Below are 24,443 nucleotides of genomic sequence, written 5' to 3'. Positions count from 1 at the left end.
ATTAAGGTGAAATAAATTCTTGGACTTGGAGGGTTCCTGTAGGTTTAGGAATCCATCCTTGACCTGAGTTTCTGAGCTGACCTATGGGGCTTGTTCCCAAGGACCTACATGACCTCTTGCCCCCCACCTCTCCATGCCTGTTGCTCCTTTGTGCCAGCACTGGTGTCTGTGCAGCCACGTGCTCATATGATGAGGAGAATGACTCAAATGACAATTTAGGTAGGTAGGTAGATGGATTTACAGACCATTTGCTAGGCATATCATTTCCTTAACTAACCTCACTGGAAAGCATTATACTACTAGAGGGGAAGGGGAGATAATGCTTGGCTGTAGTTGTACCCATTTGGAGAGCAGGTGGGATCACACCTTTGGCAGTATCTGCCATGGAGATTAACTTAAGGCAATTACAGGACTGCAAAACTGAGTTACAGCTTGCTAGGGAGATATCTGGGCTTGTAGGTAGTTAAGGGCAGAGACCATCTCTCACCTTATTCTCACACATCAGGGCTTACTTTCAGCACTCGATTGTCTGCAGTTGGGGTTATTTGGTTTGGTTTTTCTTTTCACAAGATACAGGGATTTCCTGCATGATTTTTTCTTTCATGAGCTGTTTACGAGTGTTTGTCACTCAACTTCCTCCAACTTAGATGGAGAATTGTAGGTAACGTGTTGATTTTAAAGTTCACACACATTTATGTTCTCCCTAACATGAATTTTATACTGCTTTATCTCATTTTTCTATTTATGTAATACGTAAGTCTCAGCTTCCTGTAGTGTAAAGCAGGAAACCAGAAGGGGGAGGATGAAGGTCCACATTCTCACACACACACACACAAGGTGTTTTGTGTTTGAAGTGCCTCATTTCTCCAGAATACTTGCATGCCTTTAAAAGTGGTTGCTGAGAGTATCAGTAGGCTTCATGGTAGGTGCAGCCAGGTGATGGCAAAGCATGTCTTCATTGAGAGGAACAGGCAATTCAGAATACGCCCAGGGCATGATGTCCCAGGAAAGAGAAATCCCCTTGCAAAGTGTCTTGTTGCTGTTAGACCAAGTCTGTGTCCTACTGAAGTTAGTGATTTAGCTGCAGTAGATGTAATCTTTATCACTGATATGAACAGTTGCCATGTATAAAAAACTAGTTTCACATTTCGTGTGCCATTTCCAGTGATACGTTGCTCTGAAATTGTGTCAGAATTAAAATGTTACCCAAAGTATTGTCTAAAGTTGAGTTCTCTGAGAATCTTTCCAGGGATTCTTCTTAATGTTTTGCAGTATAGGTGAATGATTTTGTAATAGCTTTCTCTTATATCTGATTTTCAGGAGGCACAATCAATCAAGAAATTACCTACCTTGATTCACTCTGGATTAGTGGCTGTTTATGGCACAGTTGTTCTGAATCAGATAGTTCTCTTTTTGGGAACAGATGATGGACAGTTACTGAAGGTAAGCTGAATGTGTTCTTCCTTTATCCATCAGCTGCTGCTGTGTTCAAATGGGTAAATGTTTCCTGGTTTAGGCACTGTATTATAAACAGATATAATCCCCTGAATCTCTATTTATTTTTTGTTTATTTGTGAAGTAACTGCTGTATTGTTACTTGGAGAACAAGATAACTTTCAAAAGCAATTATGTACCCTGCTTAAAATTCATGGAAACATTTCATTAAACTGCTAATGCCCACAGTATCAATTTATGTACTGTGGAGTTCTCAGTTACTCTGTCTTTTGGTTCCTTCCTTGCTTTGATTTTCCAGTAGAAATATTAAATATTGTTAGATTTTGGAAGCATATTTATTTGTTTGTTAGCCTATCTGTGTGATGTGAATAGCTGTCTGTTAGAGAGAAAAGTCAAGATTCATTTTGCCTTAGCTTCTGAATAGTTGACCTACACTAGCTTAAATCAATCACCTGGAAGTGAAAGTCATCTTATCTCATTATCAAACTTTTCAACCATTCAGTCTTTTATGTTTTAGGTTTTTTCTGTGTTTTGCAAGAATGTGCATTTCCTGTCTACACTGCAAAGGATGACTCTCATTTTTGGTTTTTATTAAGCAGGTAGTTGGAGAGGAATATAATAGAGATCTTGGAAAGTTTTTACCCATTTGATTTCACTATGCTTTTGATAATGAAAAATGAAATTGTAGTCTTCCGTGTCTCCCTAGCACAGTGGAGATCATGAACATATCTCTCTTGTTTAATTATGTGTATGGAAAACCTTATATCAAGGTTCATATGCTTATTAAGTTGCAAAATAGTTTCAGTTCTCTTCAATTCTGTGCAAAGGGTGGTAGAAAACTATAGAGTTGAGCAAGGCAAGAAAAGGAATACCACCCCAGATGTGTGCTCACAAAGAAGCCACAAAGAAACTTCTGTCCTAAGACAGTAGTCAGTAACTTGTGTAGCTTTCTTTTTACATTATGGGTGTCTGAATGTTAGTTTGTTTTTTGAAGGCTAATATTTTCCTCTTCATTCATAGGACTACTTAACACATGACTTAGGGATATAGGCATCTCTTCCACATTCAGTTTCTGTGTCAATCAGGAACGTACTTGGTGGGAGAGATGTTTCATACACTAAACCAGTGCCAGATTTAGTGCAAAAGGTATCTACAGGGATTTTGTTGAAATTCTGTTCTGGCGGTCTTTATCTCTGCAGTGTGAGAACCAGTGCAGTAGGTGAATTGAATCAGAGCACAATAAATCATCTCAGAAGCTCTGACATAACTGAAATCAGGCTTCTGTTTAAAGTACTGACTGATCAATAAAAGGACTTGTGAATAATTTAATTTCATGTGTTTTAGGCTATTCTTAATGAGGATATGGAATCTAATTGCCCAGAGGTTTTATATGAAATTAAGGAAGAAACCTCCATTTTCCCCAAACTTCGACTTGATCCAGTAGATAATAACTACATCTATCTGTCCTCTGCCAATAAGGTAAGCAAATATTAAACAAAACAATAAAATAAACTGCTGCTTTAGGGATTTCTGCCACTTTGTAAGTGAAGCATGAGTTTGGGTCAGAGTTAGACCTTAAATATCCAAACTGCAGTTACCAAATTTACGTTTAATATCTGTTGTCTAAGTTTGGTCTGCACTTCTGCAGAGCTTGGAAGAGCTTCCACTGTCATGGTGCTGCCCACTTGCTATGATCCAGCAACACTCTTAATCCCATACTTATTTTATGTCATTCTTTTGAGGGAGTCTCTGTTTCTCTTTTTCCTGGAGGCATCATGGAGAATCAAGCTTGGAGATAGCAAACAAAACTTGTAGACTCTTTGGACCCTGGCTTCCTCTGAATTAGCAATCCAGGTATTGATAGGCCAGGGTTTGCTAGTCAGTTGTGGAGTTTGTAACGTGGAGAAATCTCTTCTTAATTTGAGAGATGGGTTTGCTTTCTTAGTTCTGCTGAAATCAATCATAAAATTCTCATTGTCTTCAGTTAGACTTAAAAAAAAACCCCAACAAAACCAAAAACCCAAACAAAAACACAATCAGAAGTGATTAATATGTATGCATAGTGAGGCTAAGAAGTTCAGCAATCACTGGGAGCTACTGCACAAACACATCAGAGCTGCATGTCAAGCAGAAAGCAGCTCCCAGGTGCCGGTGCAGTTGTTGCAGCATGTCCTGAAGCAGGGCTATTGAGCATCCACTCAGCAAATTCCTTTGTCTCACCAGCAGCAGGGAAGGTGGCAGTGAAAACATAAGGACTGGCTGTCCATCTCTAGCTGGACAGGATTTCACCTAGCACTTCATTTACAATAAAATCACTTTTCAGCAGTGAATATAGCATTTTAGCCTGCTCTCTGAAAGAGTGTGTAAGTTGGTAGGATAATTCCCAGCTGATATAAAGCATCTATCACAAAAGCAGAAGGAATCAAAATTTCTGATAAAAGTATATGTAGATATTCAAAGTAAAGATTTGAATTTTCTTGACCTTTGGTAAAAGAGCAAGTTGTTAAAGAGGAGCAACAGCTTTTTAGGAATAAATGCCTCTCTCTGATCATCTCTTGGAGCTTAAATAAGGCCTCTACACTGTTTTTTTTTTAATTTGCTAGTAGTCTATGATGTTGGCTGTTTTCTGAACTGATTACCTCACACACCTTCAGATAAATTGAATTTTACAAGATATGGCTGGAAAAAACAGTACATACAGTTTTGCAGAAAGCCATGTATCCTTGTTTCTGTTCACAAAATACAGGAACTTCTAATTCTTGCAAATTTGGTAAAAATGGTTTGAATTAGGAATATTTTTCTTACTAAGATTATTAATTAACATTGTTATTAATAAAATTATTTGTATTTGTATTCAGTATTTGTAATCAGCTTTCTCTTTTTCTTTTTCCTTTCCTTTTCTGAAAATGGCTGGCTAGGATATTCGAGCTGAATGTACAAGTATAGCTACATATAATATAGCCACAATTATCTACATTTATTTATTGAAATGGCATTTTCATGCATGCTAAGTAGTTGCATGCGTTTGTTCTAGTGTGCACATGCAGTAACCTGACATGGTGATGCAAACACAGATGCATTTTGGTTTGCGCATGCATTTTTGGATGCACCTTCATCAATCATTTAAAAATGTCAGTCCCGATGAGAGGAAAACGGTGTTCTGCTAATCAGAGCATTATTTGTAAAATATACCTCCTTTCTATTGTTATCTATTCACTATGCTAACCAGTCTTTCTTGCATTAATCTGTTCATGCTGGCCTTTGAGTACTAGAACCAAACTGTCATTGTCAGAGGCGTTTCATCATCTGATAGCAAAATACAGCGTGTGTTAAATAGGCTGCATATTTCTATCCAAAGGTCTTCTGGCAGAGTGAACTCCATAAAGAAACTTCCCCAAAGGGATTGTGCTTGGTTGCTGTCAGATTTTTAATGGTAACCCTAAATTTCCCTGTTTATGGAGGCTATTTTAATTCAGCATGTTATTGCATTCTTTGGTTTTAGGTGAGAAGAATACCAGTTGCAAATTGCAGTAGATATGTTTCTGAGCAAGAATGCTTATCTGCAAAGGATCCCTACTGTGGGTGGTGTTCTTTGAATCGAAGGTATTTTTTGTATTTTAGACTTTGATATAAAAGCAATATATTATTAGTTGGTGTACATTTTGACTGGCTTGGGGCTATTCAGCATCAAGATTATATCTACTGAATTTTTAAGTCAGAGCCTTAAATGCGAGACACTTTATTGTCATGTGAAAAGAGAGCTCTGGACCTTTTAAAGACTGTGTTAACCCCCAGATTTTTGAGATCTACCCATAAAATATATGTTGGGGTAAGAAAAATAAATTATTTTGGTTTTAGAACAGATGTTTTTGCTTTCCAGACTGCTTGAGAGATAAAATTGTATACTCATACTTGAAGCCTCTTAATAGCTGGAGTCATCTTGCATGCTAGAATGGGGAAAGAGTGCTCAGTTGTCTTCAGTATTCATCGTTCCTTGCTTTGGAACCACTGCCTTTGGTTTAGGCCAGAGGAGAGTTTCTTTATAAACACTTCATCCTCACATTTGGGGATGACATTGAGTCATTAGTTTTGCTGCTTTCTTTGAAGCAGGTTTGAAAGCTATTGTACGTCTTTGGCCCGGACTGGAGAAATTCGTAGATCATCAAGCCTAATCTTGGCAGTTGCAAGCAACGTCATCATGTAAACACTACTCATAAAGTAATCAAGCACCATCCTAAATTTAGACATGCTTTTTGTCCTCCATGCCCTGATTGTGTGGCTGAGAATCTCATGTTTTCTGCTGGTTAAAATCTGGTCTGCTCATTTTCATCACGTGTTCATGGACAGGTTATATTCATTTGTTCTTGTGCTCACATCACCTTGGCTTAAATAGGATTTCCTCCCTCCCTCACACTTACTTCCTCAATGTTTTTGTGAAATTAATCTTTTTTCATTTTCGTTTTGGTGTGCTAAACCAGCTAACTTCACAAAGACACTCTCACATAAGACATTCCTTTCTTAACTCTACTCCAGTAGTCCTTCTGTGAAGTTTATGCATCCTTTTAAAATAAGGATGACCGGGACTGTCACAGTACTACAGAAGAGGTTTCAGCTGTGCCTTGCTCGGTGGTGTTTAATCAGTCTGTCCGGGAAGCACCTTATGTAGTGTGTCCTGGGATCACAAATGTCTTTTTCATGACAGTCTCACATTGATGGACCACAATCATCCATGGTCAAATGGTGCCCCCAGGTCCTTCTCTTTCTTTGTTTTCTTTCCAACTGATGAGTTTCCAGTCTATAACACATATGCCTTGTGAGATTTTTATTCCTCTAGGTACATGTTCTTGTACTTTATGCTTTGAAATGTCATCCCATTTCAAGGTTATACAAGTTTTCCTGTGTGATATTGTCATCTTCCTCTGCATGGTAATGTTCCCAACTTTGTATCATCATCAGATGTTAACAGTGTAAACCTTCTTTTATGCCAGTTTATCAGTCATTAAAACATTAAACAAAAGTAGTTATAGATGTATTTTTTTTTTAAGGAATTCCACTGGTCACCTTCTTTTAGGTGATTTTAAACATTCTTTTAATGTTTCAAGTTAAGGTGATTTTGCTCAAGAGCTGCTACTTTGTGTTTGCAAAGGTAGCTATTAAAAAAGAGTAGGTGTTTATTCTGTAACATGTTTTCTTCAAACTCTCTTTTGCTACCTTATTAGAAACTGTGTATGTTGCAGTGCTAAGCTTTTCAGGCTTCTAGTTACCTAATAAAGAGTTTGTGAGTAAGAGTTATTAGTCAGTAAACCCCCTGTTTATGAGGGGAATCACCAAAACTTTCCATCTGGTTGAAACAGAAATACTTTACTCTTTTGAAAAAGAAATTAATTACTATAATATGGATCCTGGTCAACACCCACACAATTTTTCACTGTTAAGCATTTAGCATCATTAAGTATTTGGTTTTGTGAAGAGAGCTCTGAGTGAAGCTTTAGAAAAAGAGGAAGACATGTTTTAACCTGGTATTTTAATCAAAGTTTATACATGTCCACTAAAGCATTATATTACATAATAATTTTGAGATCGATGATATCTTTTATACTGTTACTGGGAAATAAATTTTATATTAAATATACACTCCATTTTAAAAATAAAGTTTACAAGCAGTGCTCCATTTTAAAGACAGTGAACTCAAATCCAGTATTTTGATGAAAAAGCCTGCACATCTTATTGCAAGTGAAAACAAAATGCAACAAAATGTTTCTACTGTTCCTATTTCTGCTCTTCTGTAGGGACAAATATATAAATTCTCCTTTTCACTTACAATCATTCAAAACAATTAGTCATAGCATTGTGTGATTTCTCTTTAGTTTTATAGATTTTCTATAGATGAATCAGATTTACCTGAAGTGTGCTGAAATTATTCCAGTAAAGGCACTGATATTTTACATGTATTTTCCATACAGAAGTAACACAATATGTGGTAGTTATTTGACATGACCAGACTTACTTTTTAATTTGGTCAGTGTGTGTGATATCTGTGAACTGCATTCAGGGGCTAGTACCATGGAAAAGGAAGCCAAAACTTTCTCGGAAGCCATGTTCTCATTCATGAGGAAATCGATATGCTTTAGCAAGGCAGAGAGGGCAAACTCAGGAAGATCTGTAGTTAAGATTAGTGAAGCAGAGACTTAAGTAAATACGAATGAACTAGTATTCATAGGTATCGTTATCATAATGAAACAAGAGGAACTTGATTCCAGTTGTGAAGAGAAATCTTTAGTAGTATAAAGGACTAGCCTGCTGTGACTGATTTTTAAAAAATACTGACTCTGTTTTTCTCTGTACACATATCTATGCATGTCTGAAATCTGACTGTAGGGTTTCATACCTTATAGCTTCATTCTTGTATAGGGTCCGGTCCAGTCCACCTTTCCAAGAAAGCCAGCTTTAGTGGTTGTCTGAGTCTGTATGTTAATTTTCAGAACCATGTGGTTTACAAATAGTATTTATCAGTTATATTCATTCTGATATGTTTGCAAACAATATCAATTGTGTAAAAATAGGGATATAACAAAATAACCTAATCTTTAGATGAGTGGAATTCATGTTACTTCTGGCCTGTGCAGGGCAGTTGTGAGAATTTATGCTGAGGGTCTTCAGATGCTCTACTGCCCTCTTTGTGTCGTTTTCCTACAAAATGACCATTCTCCAAAACACATTATTTGAGTGTTAAAAGTCAGAGTTTAGAGCAACACAGGACACATTTCTTCCTGGCATGAAGACAAGCACGACCCTGGGTCCTGAATGGCACTGCTTTTTTTGCCATTAAACTCTTAGATTCTTCATCGTAGATGAAGGAAACATGTTCACTGCTTTCATTCCTCAGGCAGTCTAGGAAGGCAAATAACTTTGCCCTAGGACAGTTTTAAATATTCAGCTTTATAAACAGTTTTATTTTTTAATATTTTAATATTAGTGTCACTGAAATGCATACACTTATTTAGTGCCAGGTATTGCAAGTGTGTTGTCTTGCATCTTCAGCGTTATGATCTTCAGTCTGTCAGAAACTGTAGGCTGTCTCTCTCCCATGTGTCACTGCCAGTGAGTTACCTATGTGTGCATATCCGAGCATCTGGTTTATGCAGATCTGTTGATGACAGATCCCGTCCTCTGTGGTTCTGAAACTGTGATGCTAATGGACCTTTGTCCATCTCAGTAAGGTGAAGAGAGAGATAAATGAAATTTGTCCTAGTTCAAACAGTTTTAAATATGTCAGGCATAGTCCCATTTTCTTACAGTATAGTTATGATCTGAATATATTCAGATGCAAAGCCCCACCAGGTTCTTGTGCAGCAGAAACTCAGGTTTCCTGAGTTAGACCACAAAGGAAGTGACCTTGTGCTTAACTCCATTCCAATTGCCAGTGTCTTGATCTACAGAGAAGATGGCTTTATGGTTTCCATGGTTTGTGGGGTTATTTCAGACATTTTTGTTGCTAGTCATTCTTGTGTTGTTCCTTCTGGAGAGAAAACACATTGTTTGTGAAATACATTTATTTAGTGAGCTCCTCATGAAAAAGGCCCCTGCCTTGAAAGTATGTACTCGTTTCTAGTTTCTAGTGAGGGAATAGTTCATCAAGGCACATATCACTGATCACATGATTGAAATTATATGTGCTTCTGCGTTTGGTAGCAAAGTAGTATTACTAAAACAATATTAAATGTTGCATTTTTGAATAAATATTCAACCTTAATATTAAAATATTAAGATATATGCAGTTAGCACTTGTCTAATTGCTAGCTCTATGAAATTACTTGGAGTTAATCTATGGATTGTTCACAGCAGACAGTATTTTAAGAATTCACCTTTCAAATTTGGTGATCGTCCATCTAAATTTGTATGCTTATGTTCTCTTTTTTTATCACATTTTTAATACGTATAACTGTAGTACTTGTATATCCCAGTGTTTCCTCATTCTTTCCTAATTTTCTTTTGTGTGGTTTCTGTTTCCTACAATATGGCATCTATAACATTTTTATTTACTTCGTGCCATCCTACTTCTGAAATTGATTTTATTCTTGAAGACAGAAAAATCTATTTTGAACTACCTTTTCAAACCCATTGTTTTTAACCAATTGCACTGACATAAAAGGGAAAGATTACTATTCACATCAGTGGTCAACAGAGGAGATTAGAAAGGAGAATGCATCTCATCAACAATATACATTCATAGCATAGCTCTACATCTGAGCTTCACCCCCATCTCCTCTTACCCTCTTTGGAGAGAACAAGCAGCTTCTATGGTGTGATTTGTTTCATTTTTGTATGAATATCTAAAATATGTTAGGTGAACTGAACTCTGAAAGAGCATATTTCTCCCCATTGAGTGTAGAGGAAAGTGGGAGGGTCAGATCTAGAGCTGTACAATGAAGCAGTCGGGTTGGGGGTAATGAATTCCATCCCAGGCTACCAAGTCCACTGTTATTGGCCAAGCATCTAATACTTGCTTGAGTCCCATTGACTTAATTGGGACCCTAGAGCATATATCAATGCATTGTAATTTATTTTGATAAGCAGAAGATTTTACTGATTGTTTTCCTGAAGCTTTTTGCAGTTATAACCATACTCCTGTAAAAAATCAATAGTGTTCCTGTAAAAAATCAATAACATTAAATAAGTTTAAGTACAGTGTCTGAAGTCATAGCCACAATAAGAAGGCTAGTATGATTTTATGTATACTTCTAGGTGCACATTAAAAGAAAATTGTACACATTCAAACAGCATAAAGGGTTGGTATAACATTTCGCATGCACCTGATAAAGATCTGAAAATCCTGCTAGATTTCCCTGCAAAAAAACAGGTACGTGCACCCAGTTTTATGCATGTTTGTTTGTTGTGACTTCAGATCTGTCGTTTTGTGGCTTATTGCAGCTTTCCTTCTTTTGTCACTATGTTCCTTCCGTATACTAGTCCCTCTTATCTCAACGATTGGCAAATGTGTTGGAAATCCCAGTAAGCTGAATATGTCAATCAGATGGATGTTCTCTTCCTCTCCTATAAAATGTATCCTGACGCTATACTTCATGATGTTGGGTCAAAAATTCACTGTGCTGACAAAAGCAACATTTCCATTGTATCACTTTATCAGCTATTCTAATATTTCCAGTGACTATATATCAAGTGCATTATGTAAGTTCTGAGCTTTGTAACAAGTTACAAAACATTCACTGGGACACATATGCTAACACAAATGTGTCTTTAAGTGTTTGATATTAGTATTTACTCAGTATCTGTTCACAGCACACACAGCCTTGAGTATTTGATTATCAAGTATTGTGACTGGCCACTTAATCTGCATGCTATTGTTTCTGGTTTCCCGATTGAATGCACTAATGTGATCATATTTGTAAAGCGCTCTCAGCCAGAAACAAAGGATAATTCATTACAAGACAAATTCTGTTTCATAATTAAGTGCACTGGTTATGGATGCAAATGTTGTCTCTCTCTGAGGATTTGTACATCCTTGCTCAAATATTTTTAAGGGACTATAAAAGTATATAACACTGTTATAGCAACGCTCTTGTTTTAAAATCCAAAATTATTCCAGATTGCTCCCCTAACATGCCTTACAGATCCATTTAATTTCTGGAAGTAAGCAACGCTCTTCCTTTCAGGAGTCCTTCTGTATTGCTTTTTCAATTGGGAGGTGCCTTTTCCTTTGAGAGGCTACCTAGTGAATTGTCTGCTTCCCCCACAAAAATTTTAATTTTTTACATTTCATCATCTGTAGCTTTCTGTAAAGACAAGGTGACAACAAGTATTACAAGAAATCTCTTGTATTCTTGTTTTTATTGTTCCATAGGTTGCTGTGGCTGCAAACATAAGCAAAGTCCTTACTTCCTGTGTGATAAAAATTGTAAAACCTGTTGAAATATTTTATGAAAATGTAGTGCTGAAAAATTCATCCTGTTTCTGCAATCTAACTGCTCTGGAGATAACTGATAATGGTATGTTTTACTATTACATGTATTTAATGCTTATTCACTGTCCTTTATTACCGAGGAGAACTGAGGATAAATACAGGCCTGATGAGTATGAGAGCAGGTAATGCTTTTTATTAAATGTAATTTAAAAAAAATCATGTTCTGTCAAGTGATTTGAGTATACTCACGCTATTCTTGATAATTAAAGATTTGTTAATATGGAATCCTTTCTAGAAGCAATAAAACATGTCAACCTATGGCTAGAAGCAGCTTCTTCAGTTCAGCCTGTAGCAGTGCAGTGTTTTAGCATTAAGAGTATATTTATGTGGTGCCATTAATTACTGTCTAAGGAAACTTAAGATAGCTTCAGAGAAAATCAAGCTGGCTGGAGCTGTGGAAGCAGTGTGGTCCCATGCTCTGCCGTGACAAATTAACCCATCTTAACCCTTCTCTCATCTGCAAACAGGATTTGGTTTTGTAAGAAACTGTACTAGCATTAATGAGAGAAGTATATGACTATGAATATCTGTACAATAAATAAAATTCAATTAACTGTTTCAACCTAAGACACTTGTGAGAAAGTGATTGTCCCATGCAGAAGATTATCAGAAAAATACATGATTCAAGAGCAATTTGTCTGGTACATCTTTTTCACTTGATTTCATTCACCTTTCTGAATTATTGGTTGAATCATTTTGCAGTAATTCTTATACTACTTTGTTCACCAGTAGTTCTCAGAAATAGAAACCTGAGTCGTTTGTATGGGATGCATGTTGCATGTGATCTGTTTTGTGCATCTTATGGGCAACTACAAGTTTTAGAATGAGGTGGTAAATTACTGAATGTCTAGACTTTTCAGCTGACCTCTGGGCTTTGGTCTCAAAGATCAGATCATAATCCTTCACAGTAGTCTTACTTGACTAATAGGAGGAAAACATCACCCTTGCATTGTTTCAAAGGTCTGTATAGAAGCACAAAGCTTTTTAAATACAGGTTGACCTTGTACCTTTTAAAAGTTGTTTATGATAGAATACAACAGAGAGTTTTAATCTAAACTGAGGAACAAAGATAGCAAGCTCAAGGATAGTATGTGCTCTTAAGTGACTTGAAGAGGAAACAGAAAATTTAGATAAATGCTGCCTTTGTCTTTTCCGAGATAACATAACCCAAAAGACATGTAATACTCTGCATGGATCTGATTCTCTTATAATACCTTTGTGTAGAAAGAGGAATTAAATATTAACCAGAACTTACAAAGACCTGTTGTTCTGAAGAGCTCAGTGCTGCAAAAAGCTCTCTCTGAGAGACCCTTGCCCTGAAGGAGATTCCTTGTAATACTGGGATCTCAGGAGCTCATCTGAGGGCCTTTGTAAGGGAAAAGCATCTCTGGCGTCATACAACTGTTGTGTCAATTCCTATCTAATATTGATGTGGGAATCGAGAAGAAAAGACTTTGTCACTAGCAGGTGACAACTAGGGTGATATCCACGAGTATTCTGATCTATTAAGCAGTCTTTAATAAATACTATTAGTGGATTTTAAGAGGGACAAATACATTAGAGAAGAAAAAAACATCCTTTATTGACTCAGTCCCAAAACCTGTGCTTTTTTGTAATTATGGAGTACATTGGTTTGGTTCTCTGTCTTCTCAGACTAAGGGTTTCTCTTACTCTGTTAGCAGGTTTTGAGAGTATAGTGTTACAAATGCCAGCTCACCTTGCCTGTGCTTTGTGCCAAAGATGAGCCCCTTGACAGTGTTAACCAGAAGGCTGTGAGCTTAGCTTGTGCCCACCAGTATTACTGCCACTCACATGCTCCTGCGAGCTGAGATATATTAGCAGATAATGCAAGTGTGGGAGTTATGTTGAGTATTTATGGTACCGCATGTAAAGTGACCTCAGTCTCACAAGAAGATGCACTTGCAAAACTTCTTCAGGTATCATTTCTGGAAAAAAAACATTTTGAAAATACCTGCTACTCAGTGCAGTCTGGTGCATTTTGAAAGGTCAGCCCAGGCCATGCAGAAAATAATAGGTTCCATTAATTTCAAAACAAAAAAAAACAGGGAACCTGTTGACAGTGTTGTCCTTAAAGTATTTGTACAAACTTAAAAGAGAAGACAAGCTCTACCAGAAGCAGATAAATTCCTTGCCTTTACTTACTACTCCTAGTAAAATACTATTTTTCAGTAACTATGGCTTGAGACCCTTCTTATATAATGACCTAAGCAAATGATTTAGGAAATTTTGTGCCCAACATATCGGATTTCTGCAGATACACAGATTTCTGGAGATGCAAATAGGTGATTGCTGAAGGATTTCAGGATGTCATCCACATCTTCAAGCATTAAAAAATCAGACTCTTTGGTATCTGTTTAGTAAGGTATTTAAGCATATAAACAATCCCAAGGGCTGTTTCTATCGAGCAGTGCAGGTGACCTTTGCAGTAAGCACCCAAGTGCCATGCTGACACATGGAGGTAGGAGATACTTCTGATTTAACAATGTAGATGTAGCCAAAGCTGGTTTTCGTCTGAACAAGCCAGCCTGTGATAAAGACAAAGCTTTCTCTACCTTTGCAAGGCAGGTATACTTTAAATCTGTATAACTTTCCCGGATTAAAAAGCTATCTACTTCCTAGCATAGAGAAGCCAGAAAAGTCTGCACACATGGGTTTCATTTGATCTCAGACAGTCATTCATTTCACAGACATACACATCTGCAGGCACAGAGATGAAAGGGACCATGGCTTAAGTGGTATATATCTAACACTACTTTTTCGATGTGGTATTCTGCTCATAGGAGGAGATACTCTTTCATTCCACAGCTGCCAGTGAATTGTCGGTATAGTAATTGCTAGCTGAAATAATGGCAAATTGACTCATGCAATCATAAAAGATTTAAATAGGATGAAAATTGCTACTGCATGGATTACAAAAGAAGACTCTGAAACCAAGTCTCTGAGACAGATAGAGAGAGAAGTACATATGGTATGTTGGGGTCTCTCACATTAGAACAGTCTGTTGTGTTAGAAAGCTTGAAGTTGGGGTCTGTCTGTGCCACAGTATACCACTGTGTGCTCTTCAGGAGATTATTTTATAACCCTACTCTAAGGTACCATTTCCTTATCTGTAGCCTGACAATAACATTATTTTTGTATGTCATGCATTGATGGCATCAAGCTTAATTGATGAGTGTGTATAAAGTCTTGGAATAACTCAGCTGAAGGGTGCTATGGAAGGACAAAATCTAGTTATCTTTATCAGTCAAAAGCGTGAGTGAATGTATGAGAGCAGGTGCGTACCATGTAGAGAACAGCGGAAGGCACATGAGCTTTCAACTCAATTATTTTTTTACAGTTATTTCATGTAGTATCCATCATGTGTCTAACCGTCACATTTTTCCAGATTGTCTAGTTCTTGAAGCATCGCTGTCCTCAAGCTCTTGGAATATCACACAAACATTTCAGTTGAAAAAGTAAGAGCCTCTTCCTACTGACTTCATTGAGGGGTTTATGTGTGTGGGGGGGGAGGGGATCTGAAGTATGGTAGTTCTTTTTTTGTATTTATTAAGGAAATACATTTTGCTAAAGATAGTCACATCCCTTTTCTTGGTCTATTTCCTCCTTTTCTTTTTTTTTATTGTCCTTAGAAAGCTACTTCTTTGGATTACTTATTTAGTGGGACCCTGGCACCTGTCTATAGGCGAGTCATTACAATGACTGAATTTATGACAAGTGCCTGAAGAGATAACAGAGGATGTCACAATGACATTAAAATCCTTTTTGTCTTTGTGAAATAGGTGGGCCCCTGCTAAGACTTAGATCAGAGGAGTCAAAAGATTCTGTAAAAGTCACTTTATGGATCTGCTTTTTAATAGAGCCAGGTGCAATTTAAATATGGTCAATGGGTAATGTGAATACAATTAAACTGGAAAGTAACCTCTAATCTGCTAATAGGAATAATGAATACTTATTGTCCTGTACACATTATTTTTCAGAGCCACACTCTTTGTTGAGAGCTTGCAGTAGAAAGCATTTGTGCCCAATATGTGGTCTAACCCTGTATGATACATGGTTGTTAAAACTTAAGATCTGGCTAACCTATGCTGTAGGTAACTACAGTATTCCCATTCAGAATGCTCCTCCTCTATACAAAGAGAATAATTCATAGGCACTTGGGATGAAACTGAGCTCCTACTTTTTGGGAAGTGGCACATCACTTTCCTCTCCCTGGAGCAACACAGGGAAGGAGCTGTCTTTCTCTAAATCAAAGCATTTCTAAGCATGCATGGAGAGGGCCTGTGCTGCTCTTAGCTCTCCTCCATGCTGATGGACACATTGCAAAGCAAGATAGGGACAAAGTAGTCTCCAACAGGTATATTTTTTAGTAGGGGAAGGCAATAGCAAACTAGCAATACTTGCTAGCCCTACACACAGAGAACAGAAATTCAGGAAAGCTGTGAAAGAATCAGTGATAGTTTTCTGCCCTTTTCTGCTTAAAAAGTACTATTTGGCCACTTATGTACTGGAGAGATCCACAGCAAAGTGAAACCCAAAGTGTTCCATCTGCTTCATGCTTTTTGAAAATTTATGAGACTCAGATCTCAGCTCAGGTTGTATTTCATACTAAATTTGTCCTCAGAACAAGCACAGCAGAACAATAGGCTTGGAGGGTAAACATAGGTTATGTGTTTTACACATTTCATTACATGTTTGCCAGGTTGTTCTCTTGGGTTTGTGCTTTTTTCTGTCACTTGAAATTTCACATTCATGGCTGAATCTAGATTGAGTTCCCATGTTTTACAAAAACTCTGTTTTGTGTGTTACCAGCTGCTCTCGGTGTATACACAAGGGTGACTGCAACAGCTGTAAATGGACGCGTGTCTCTCCTGCCACCACCTGCCAGGTGAATTTTTTGGGGGAGGACTGGAATTCTCTGTGATGCCTTTTCCTGTATTTTTTATATATGAGCAGCAATCTGTTTCTTCCTTGTCCTGACGTGAAGAAATGCTGATTTTTTTTCAGGATAGCTGTAATGCAGCTGCTTCCAAGGGGATCGCCACTTCACAGAAAACAGAGGTTAGTTAGCATTTTAAGATCAGCATTACTGAGATTCTGTGGGTTGGGGGAAAGATTTATTTAAAATGAGAAGACTTTGCAGGAAGAGTAGAGACATGGATGAGGAGGCAGTCAGTTGATTACATAGAAAGGTAATGCAGAACTAGAATTGATACTATTTTTTCTTAGTGCTTTGTTGGTGCTTAAAGGTACCAACAAAGATTCGTCTTTCAAATCCAGGCATTGAGACAGTGAACACTGCAATAGTCATATGCGTACCTCTAGATGCAGTATTTACAATACTGCTTTAAATGCCAAAGTCCCTGTATGCTGTATTTAGTCACTTCCCAGGAGCCAGCGTGCTGAGGGCTGGGACGTGTAAATTGACCAACAACAAAAAAAACCAAAGGAGAACATCTCAGACTTAATATCTTACCTCTACTTAAAGGCATGTTTGAGTTCTGCTGCCACAGGCAACTCTGTGAAACTAGGTTTCCGAGTCTCAAACCTCTTCCTCATTTTATGCAGCCAGATCACAGCTTCTTCTGAAACATAGCTGCCAGGGGAGCAGAAGGAAGGGGAAGATGTGCCACCCCGTTTCTGCATAACAGACAAGTGGCTAGAGGATGCATCCAGGAACTGAAAACCCTGGGTGTTAGTAAATCCATGTTTCACACTTCCAGAAAATTTTTCCTTGCTTCCAGGCTGTAGACAAAACTGGAGATGGAGCTACTCTCCATCCATCCTGCTCCGGCTGGATCACTGGAGAGTCAGGAGTGTCACTGGTGCCAAAATACCTTCTGAATCTGGTTGTTGAGTTCTCTATTGAAATCATATAGACTGTATGTGACCATACAGTCTATACAATTTTCCTCGTATGCCAGCCCTTTAACCAGGAGGTTATCCCTTCATTCTTTATGGTGCCAAAATGCTTTTATTTTCTCATAAAACTGAGTGATCTTGTCATCAGTGGTTACTTCTGACATGCAGGTGTTAGGAAAGAAATGAGTAGTGAAGAGAAATTTGACTGATGAGTAAGTACATAGAGATTTGCTGCCTACACTTTTTGGTTTCTGCTTTTCTGTGAGTGATAGCATGGTTGGTATAAATAGCAACTGTGTTCTTATCTCTGAACGTTTCATTAGAACTACCCAAATTTCTGCCTGTGAAGACATGAATTACCTCTTAAATTCAGCTGTTCAGCTAGGTTGCTTAAATAAAATCACAAAATCCATTTTGTTTTTCACAGAGATGAGTGGGATTGTAAAACTTGTACTTCTGAGCATTAATATTCTGGATTTGGTCTGCATATAAAGCATTGCGGCTGGTGAAAGAACAGAGGAATTTCTTCTTTGCTCTGCTTCCAAGTGCATTAATTTGACATTGGTAAATAGTTAGAATTGCCTGGGAGATGGCTTTCTTCCACACGCCTTATCTCAGAAAGACAGTGATGGACAAGGCAGTGAAAGCGCTAGAGGCAGTCCAAAGGCAGATGTTTATTTAGAAGTGATTGATCCATTCAGAGGGCTTGAAATTGCATTTGAAATCCTGCTCTCCTTTGACTGCTGGTGCTTTAAGGAGAACATACTGGAGCTGAGAAAGAGGATTTGTGTTTTCCCACAACCCTAGCTGAACATTTAGATTAATAAACTCTTTTTTCAGTGGCAGCCCCAGCCCTCCTCCTGACTCCAGTTGCTGGTTTCCATGATACACCTTCCCCCTCCCTGTGCCAGAGCAGCAGTTGGAGTGGTTGCACAAGTATGCCTGACTGGGGAACTGATTTGGCTGGAAATAACTGTTGTCTTTCAGCAGGTCTGGGCTTCATCTGGGCCAGTTCCCCGATCCAGTTCTTCCCATGGCCTTGCTAACACTGCAGGAAGGGCCATGCTGAAGCAGGGACAAGCTCCTTGGAGCAGCAGAGGCTGCTTAATCTGGGCTGCTGCCAGATAATTCTCTGGGACCTCCAGCTATGCTAACCACACCTCTGAGGATGTGGATGCCCAGGGAAGCATTAGGCTGTCCAGGGAATGCGGGGGGGTGGGTGTTGCAGTTCAGAAACATGGAGCTCTGTTGAAGTTGACAGGGCTGTGCTGATTTATGTTACTTGAGGACCTGGTGCACGCTTTCTGTATGTCTCTCTCCATGTTTACACTGCTTTCATTACATGCCTCACAAGTAGTGATGTTTATAAATATCCTGCCTCTCCGCTGTCTCCCTTCCCTCATGCTGCTGGGTGTCTCTCCCACTGCCATGCAGCATCTGGAAGGTCAGTGGCTCTCTGATGCTGGGGAAATGAGCATCACAGACCCCAGCAAGGATGCTTGATCCCTCCCACATTCAGTTCCCTACAGTTTCTTTTGCTGCTGAGGAAAGTGTCACAAACCAGGGTGGTCAAGCCGCTGAGGCCAACTTAGTGCTGCAGGTGACTGCGCTGATGCCATGAGTCCAAGGCAGGATGCAGCGAGGGAGTCCATGTTGTGTAGCTGCATGGAAGGCATGATTTCAAGGAGGACTGAAACTTCCAGAGTGAGCCATTCTTCCCGTGATTTCTTCTTGGTGTAAGAAAAACAAGGCAAGCCAAGCTGAGGTGTCCTGTGGTGTGTGGTGCCTGGCAACAGGAGCCCTGAAGCACCCCAGTGTCCTGCCGCACCCCTGGGCAGGGGATGCCTGGCGTTTCCCTCACCAGGGCTCACAGCCCTGATGCAGCTCTGGGGGATCTCCCTGTGTTTGTATGATACTGTGTTATTCCCATGCTTCAGGGCTCCCTGCTGGTTACCAGTGAGAGTCCTGAAGTAGTGTTTTACTCCTTTCTGTAGTATTTGGCTTCTGGATTTGCATGAAGATGTTGACTGTCCTTGGTGTGCTGGAGGCTGGACACAAGCAGAGGGGCAGGATGCAGATAGAGAAAAACACTGGTGCTTCACTGGCTTTAATCTCTCAGATTTCTGCTTCAGTTGTCCTGCTCACATACTAAGGGTTAAACTGATCCCCAGGTCAGGATGGGAGTGAATTTTCCCCCTCAGGCTGTTTGCCAGGAGTTTCCTTTGCCCTCCTGCATTATCCATACCAGAGGTCATACTGGAGGCCCTTTTGATGGGGTCCCTCTGGCCCCAGCCTTTATACTCTCTTGCCCTTTCCTAAGGCATAAATTGCAGCTTTCGAACAGTTGTGACAGGTCTCACATTCGCTCTGGAGTACTCCAGCATTCAGTGGGCCATGGTAGCATGTGGGGACAATGTTCCAGGGACATTTCTGAAATGGGCAAAGGCTGTGTTTGCAGAGGATGGCAGTGTGACCCTGGTGGTCCCCTCAGGCCACCAGCCCAAAGTCTTGGTGCTGCTCTGGCTACTGGAAAAGATTAGAGGGGGAATCTTCTAATCTTCCCGGGGGAAGGACTTTTCTAAAGATTTTGCACCAGCACCCTTCTCAGGATTGGAAAGGATGAACTGCCCAGTGAATGTGTCCACAGGTGCACAGCAGAGATCAGGATAATCACAATACTCTAAAAACTCACTTTAAACTGGTAATATAGACAGTCTAAAAGCAAGCTAGAAATTGTTTGCCTGAGAAGGTCCCAAACACTTTGTGGTTTCACATGTATATTTTCTTGGTTTTTTGAATGTTTTCAGTTTGTTGTCTGAAAGATATACAGAGAGGAAACTGTGTGGTTATGAAACAGGGGAAGCAGCAAAACTGATTAAACATGAGATGCTGTCAAATGTATCAAGTAAATACACTAGGGAAAAAAATCTCTTTTCTCGCTTGGTAGTGTTAGTAAGAATAAGTAAATATAAAGATACACAAAGAAAAACAGTTTTAAAATTGGCCACGTTTCTACAAGATTGTGACAGCATCAGAGCAAATTGGATTATTCTTAAATGCTGGAAAATAGATTTGTAAACTTCTTAGCACCAAATTAGAATACCAAAAAATCACCGCAGTTGTGTTGTACCTTTAGCTCTATGTATGACTCAAAGGACTTTCTAGTAAAGCTAATTCTGGGGCTCTTTCTTGACTTTTCATTCTAGGATTTGACCCTGCTTCCCCTTCTCAGGTCACAAGAGATGCCTTCGTTTGTTTCACTGATCTCTCATAGTGACAGCACCATGGGTTATGTCTTGTGATGTTTCTTAGTTCTTCAAGGGTCACACAAAATGTATCACTTCAAGCTGGGTTTTTATGGTACTTACCTTCCAGTATGTCAGATTGTGATTCCTTTGAGCAACTTTGTTATGAGATAATTTGAAATATAAAATATGTAGGTAGAAATAGTTGGCTTGTAAGGAAGTTGTGACTGACAGTGCTTCCCAAGATCGAGCTTAACAGGATTTGAAATTAATAAGAAAAATGTATCACAGAGCCATAAAACCTGCATTCCTGAGTGGTGGTTGTTTTTGCAGCTGTTGTTTAACTGCCTAGCTTTTTTTTATAACCAGATTTTGTTTTGCTTTGTTTTCTAATAGCATATCAGCATTCATTCCATTGAACCTTTGTGGATTTCTACACTAGGCAAAAGTGAAATAACAGTCAAAGGAGAAAACTTTACACGTGCATCAGGCATAAAACTGATACTGACTGGAATCACTGGCTGTAAACCAGACATGTGAGTTAAGCTCTGAAAAATAATACTATATACTTTGTATGGTGAAAATTATGCCCATTTTGCTCTAGCAATACAGTTATGTGAACAGCTGTCATGGACCCCTCTCCATCAGAGAGGGGGATGCTCTTCACTCCTTTAGTTATGCTTCCACTTTAAATTCCCAAAGGATGGAAATTAATTTGGTGTTTGGGTACAATACAAGGGATGGATGGGTAGGTGGGCAGTTCTCTCGGGAGTAGTAGGACAGTTCTGTACCTGTGGCCTCTGTACTTTGCAACAGGCAACAAAAAGATAGGTCACAGGAAAGTCTCAGCTTTTGTTTGACTCTCCTCTGCTTCAAAATATTCCCCATATATTCTAGGACTCTCCTTGTCAAAGCGCAAACACTGCCTGGGAAGGGAATCTCATGCAACAGCTTGTACTTTTCTCTGTTGGTGATTGCACAGTGTAACCCCCTAGATAATGAGGCTATCTTATTCTAAATCAGTCATTTTTAGGTGCAGCTGCAATGGCTGTCTGTGATTACCAAGTCCGTTTTACATATGAACACTTGAAAAAGTGTTCATATGGTACTGTTTGGTTTTTACTTCAACCATGAAGGGAGAAAGAAGAAGTAGAAAGAGGAAGGAGTAAAAGGGAGGAAGGAGGGGGGAAACAGGAAAAGAAAAAGAACAATGAAAAGGAAGCTGAATATTCTCATTCTTTACTAGCTCATGGACCATGCTGGTAGCACAGAAAAATACACAGTAAAGAGCAAAATCACACACTGCATTACATAGCCTCGCTCCAAGGCCATAAGACCAATATCTGTACTGTCTGCTGTGATTATTGTGACACATAGCAACTTCATTCAAAAGATACTCTACTCTCTTTTCAACTCCCTGCTCTGTCTTTCCACCTTCATTCCACAGCTCAAAGAGAGGTTCATTTCTCTTTTCTCCTTATCCTTTGCTTTAGGTTACAGGATTCGTGTAGTAACACCAGCGAATGGCATCTGTGTTTCAGCATCTGACTGTTTTCTTTCTCCTCCAGCATTAAAGTTAGAAGTGTACTAAATGATACACAAATGACATTTGCTCTCCCACCAACACGTAAAGAGGCCAAAAGTATATGTATACAGGCTAATGGGAAAAAGTGTTCACCACCAATGACCCTGCATTATGTTTCACTGCCATCATGTTTTGGAATCACACCAAATACCTCCTGGATCAGGTAAATTTGTCTTTCTGTACTTCTTATGTGTTTATTAAAATGTAGTCCCACTGAGCTGATATGAGCCTCCTTCCTTGGCCAGACTGCAGGTGATGTAAACTCAGATGACAGCTGTAACCTGTTGTGGAGACTGAATTTACACCAGTGAACTGATTTAACATACAGATAGGGTTATGATAGCTGCAAGATGGATTCTGTATTCTGCAGGATTCTGTAAACTCCTTCCTGCCCACCCCAGGTATCTGTAGAAGTCAAAAGCGATCTCTTCATACTAAAACTAAATCCAAAATATGGGTAGCATCCATAAATTCAAACTCCAGTTAACTTTGATTTCTTGATACTAATAAACCCTTCACCTCCAAAACAGTATAAAGTATCAGTGAATTAGAAATGAAGTTAAAATAATCACGACTGGAGTGATACATACAGACTTTGGGAGTGGGTTCCCTAATTCCAAAACAGCCATTTTCAAGCCTCTGCTGTGTTCTGTGGGAGACTCACAGCTCTGGTGAAGGACTTACAGGGTGGTTTTAAGATATTCTTAGGCACAGCTTTCTACCTGTTCCTCTGCCTGCAGAGTTTTTACTCTTTTACATGTTCCTAATCTGATATCTTGGCATCAAGCACTGGCAAATGTGGATTTGAGGTAACGAGTTGGGCTGGCAGCTGCAGCAGCTGAGTGGCTAGGATTCATACCCTCATCTCCAGGTGAGAGGCAGCTCAGACAGCTGGAAATTAATAATAGCGTAAACCACTCCAACTGTGTTCAACAGAGGTTCTGAGCCAGAGCCCTCAGACACAAGCACCATTGTGTGTGCTGAGACAGATGGTCTGAACATCTTTCCTGTGAGGTGCCTGGCACCACTGGTTTGTCCTGAAGAAGGCAAGAATTAAGTACAGACAGGGCTGCTCTGGGACAGTAAAATACCATGATGCTTTTCCTTCAAGACAGAATATTAAATCACGGTCTAGTTCTTTGGCTGTGTGAATAGAAAACAAGGTGGAGAGTCCCTGAAAAGGAAGATGCATCTGTATGCTATCAAGTAATTTCGTTTTGTGGTAGCAAAAGTCTCTACCATTACATTATGAGGAAAGAATGGAAATACACTATATAACTCAAGCTATCTTGTCCTGCAGTTTGACTTTATTATACTGGCTGCTACCAAAGAAAAATGCACATGAGCTGTTTATTCACAGCTGAAGCCTTAATGCAGGACTGATCTGTGGGAAACAGGCGATATTAATCTCCCTTCCCTCTGCTCCCCCCCCCCCTTTTTTTTTTTACAGCGGTGGTCGCAAAATTACTACAATTGGTAGAAATTTTAATGTGGTGGACAGTGTGATTATTTCAGATGACCAGAGATCAAACCTTACTGTAAGTCTGAATCTTCTTTACAATACCAAATGAGGTCTCTTGAGGGATTAAGTTTTGTTCCTAAGGTTTCAGGAGAATCTCAATATTTTTCAAACACCTGCAGGCACACATCAGTCACCCTACTGAAATAAATATGACCACTTGTAGGATTATGGTTGCAGACACTCTCAGTACAAGATTACGGAGACACATAAGCCACTCTTCTGCGTAATTCCCTGAGCCTTTTTTCTGTGCTCTGGAGACTTGTTCCAAATCTGTCCTTTCTGAGTGTCCCCGGCCTCCTTATGTGGGAGGAGGGGGTGGTGTACTTCTCTCTGGCTTTGTGTTGAGAACCCAAATGGTGTCACTGCCTAAGCAAGGGGTGGCAGACTGGAGCTGATGTGGGGATGAAACAATTTCTCCAAGGCTGTGTGGAGGTAGGCACCCTGTTGACTCCTGGGCTTGGAGCACAGAGATTGGCAAACAGCAGCACCAACCCATGGAGTAAACAGTGGCATGACTGTAGCAACCCCCCTCTCTCAGGAGCTAAATTGAGGAGAGCCAATGCCCAGGGGTGCTGGAGAGTTCCTCCTGCTCTTCTCTTGTCACCTGCATTGAGGGGAAGGAAGGAGAAATCACTGTCACAATTCCTGTCTCACTGCAGGAAATAGCTGCCTTAGCAGTGTGCAATCAGCCTTAAAGCAGCGTGCAGAGTGTGTGATAAATGTGCTTAAATGTAGACACAGGCTCAACGGAGAAATTTTCCCAGTGCTCTGCAT

The 24,443-nt window shown here is 39.4% G+C and overlaps 1 protein-coding gene across 1 annotated transcript in view; it reads left to right on the top strand.

The window, feature by feature from the left end:
* PLXNC1 (plexin C1) overlaps positions 1-24,443 on the top strand; it is a 71,244-nt gene that overhangs the window by 10,494 nt on the left and 36,307 nt on the right. The window contains exons 2-12 of the mRNA XM_074902742.1: positions 1,321-1,443; positions 2,800-2,934; positions 4,958-5,058; positions 10,201-10,315; positions 11,318-11,462; positions 14,844-14,913; positions 16,268-16,343; positions 16,463-16,516; positions 20,959-21,098; positions 22,131-22,310; positions 23,598-23,685. Of these exons, the coding sequence (XP_074758843.1) occupies positions 1,321-1,443; positions 2,800-2,934; positions 4,958-5,058; positions 10,201-10,315; positions 11,318-11,462; positions 14,844-14,913; positions 16,268-16,343; positions 16,463-16,516; positions 20,959-21,098; positions 22,131-22,310; positions 23,598-23,685 (1,227 nt within the window). The remainder of the gene's footprint in view (positions 1-1,320; positions 1,444-2,799; positions 2,935-4,957; positions 5,059-10,200; positions 10,316-11,317; positions 11,463-14,843; positions 14,914-16,267; positions 16,344-16,462; positions 16,517-20,958; positions 21,099-22,130; positions 22,311-23,597; positions 23,686-24,443) is intronic.

The sequence above is a fragment of the Athene noctua genome, chromosome 3, assembly GCF_965140245.1.
Source record: "Athene noctua chromosome 3, bAthNoc1.hap1.1, whole genome shotgun sequence".
Classification (NCBI taxonomy): Eukaryota; Metazoa; Chordata; class Aves; order Strigiformes; family Strigidae; genus Athene; species Athene noctua.
The sequence above is the reverse complement of the archived record's forward strand: the minus strand, read 5'-3'. Positions and strand labels throughout refer to the sequence as shown.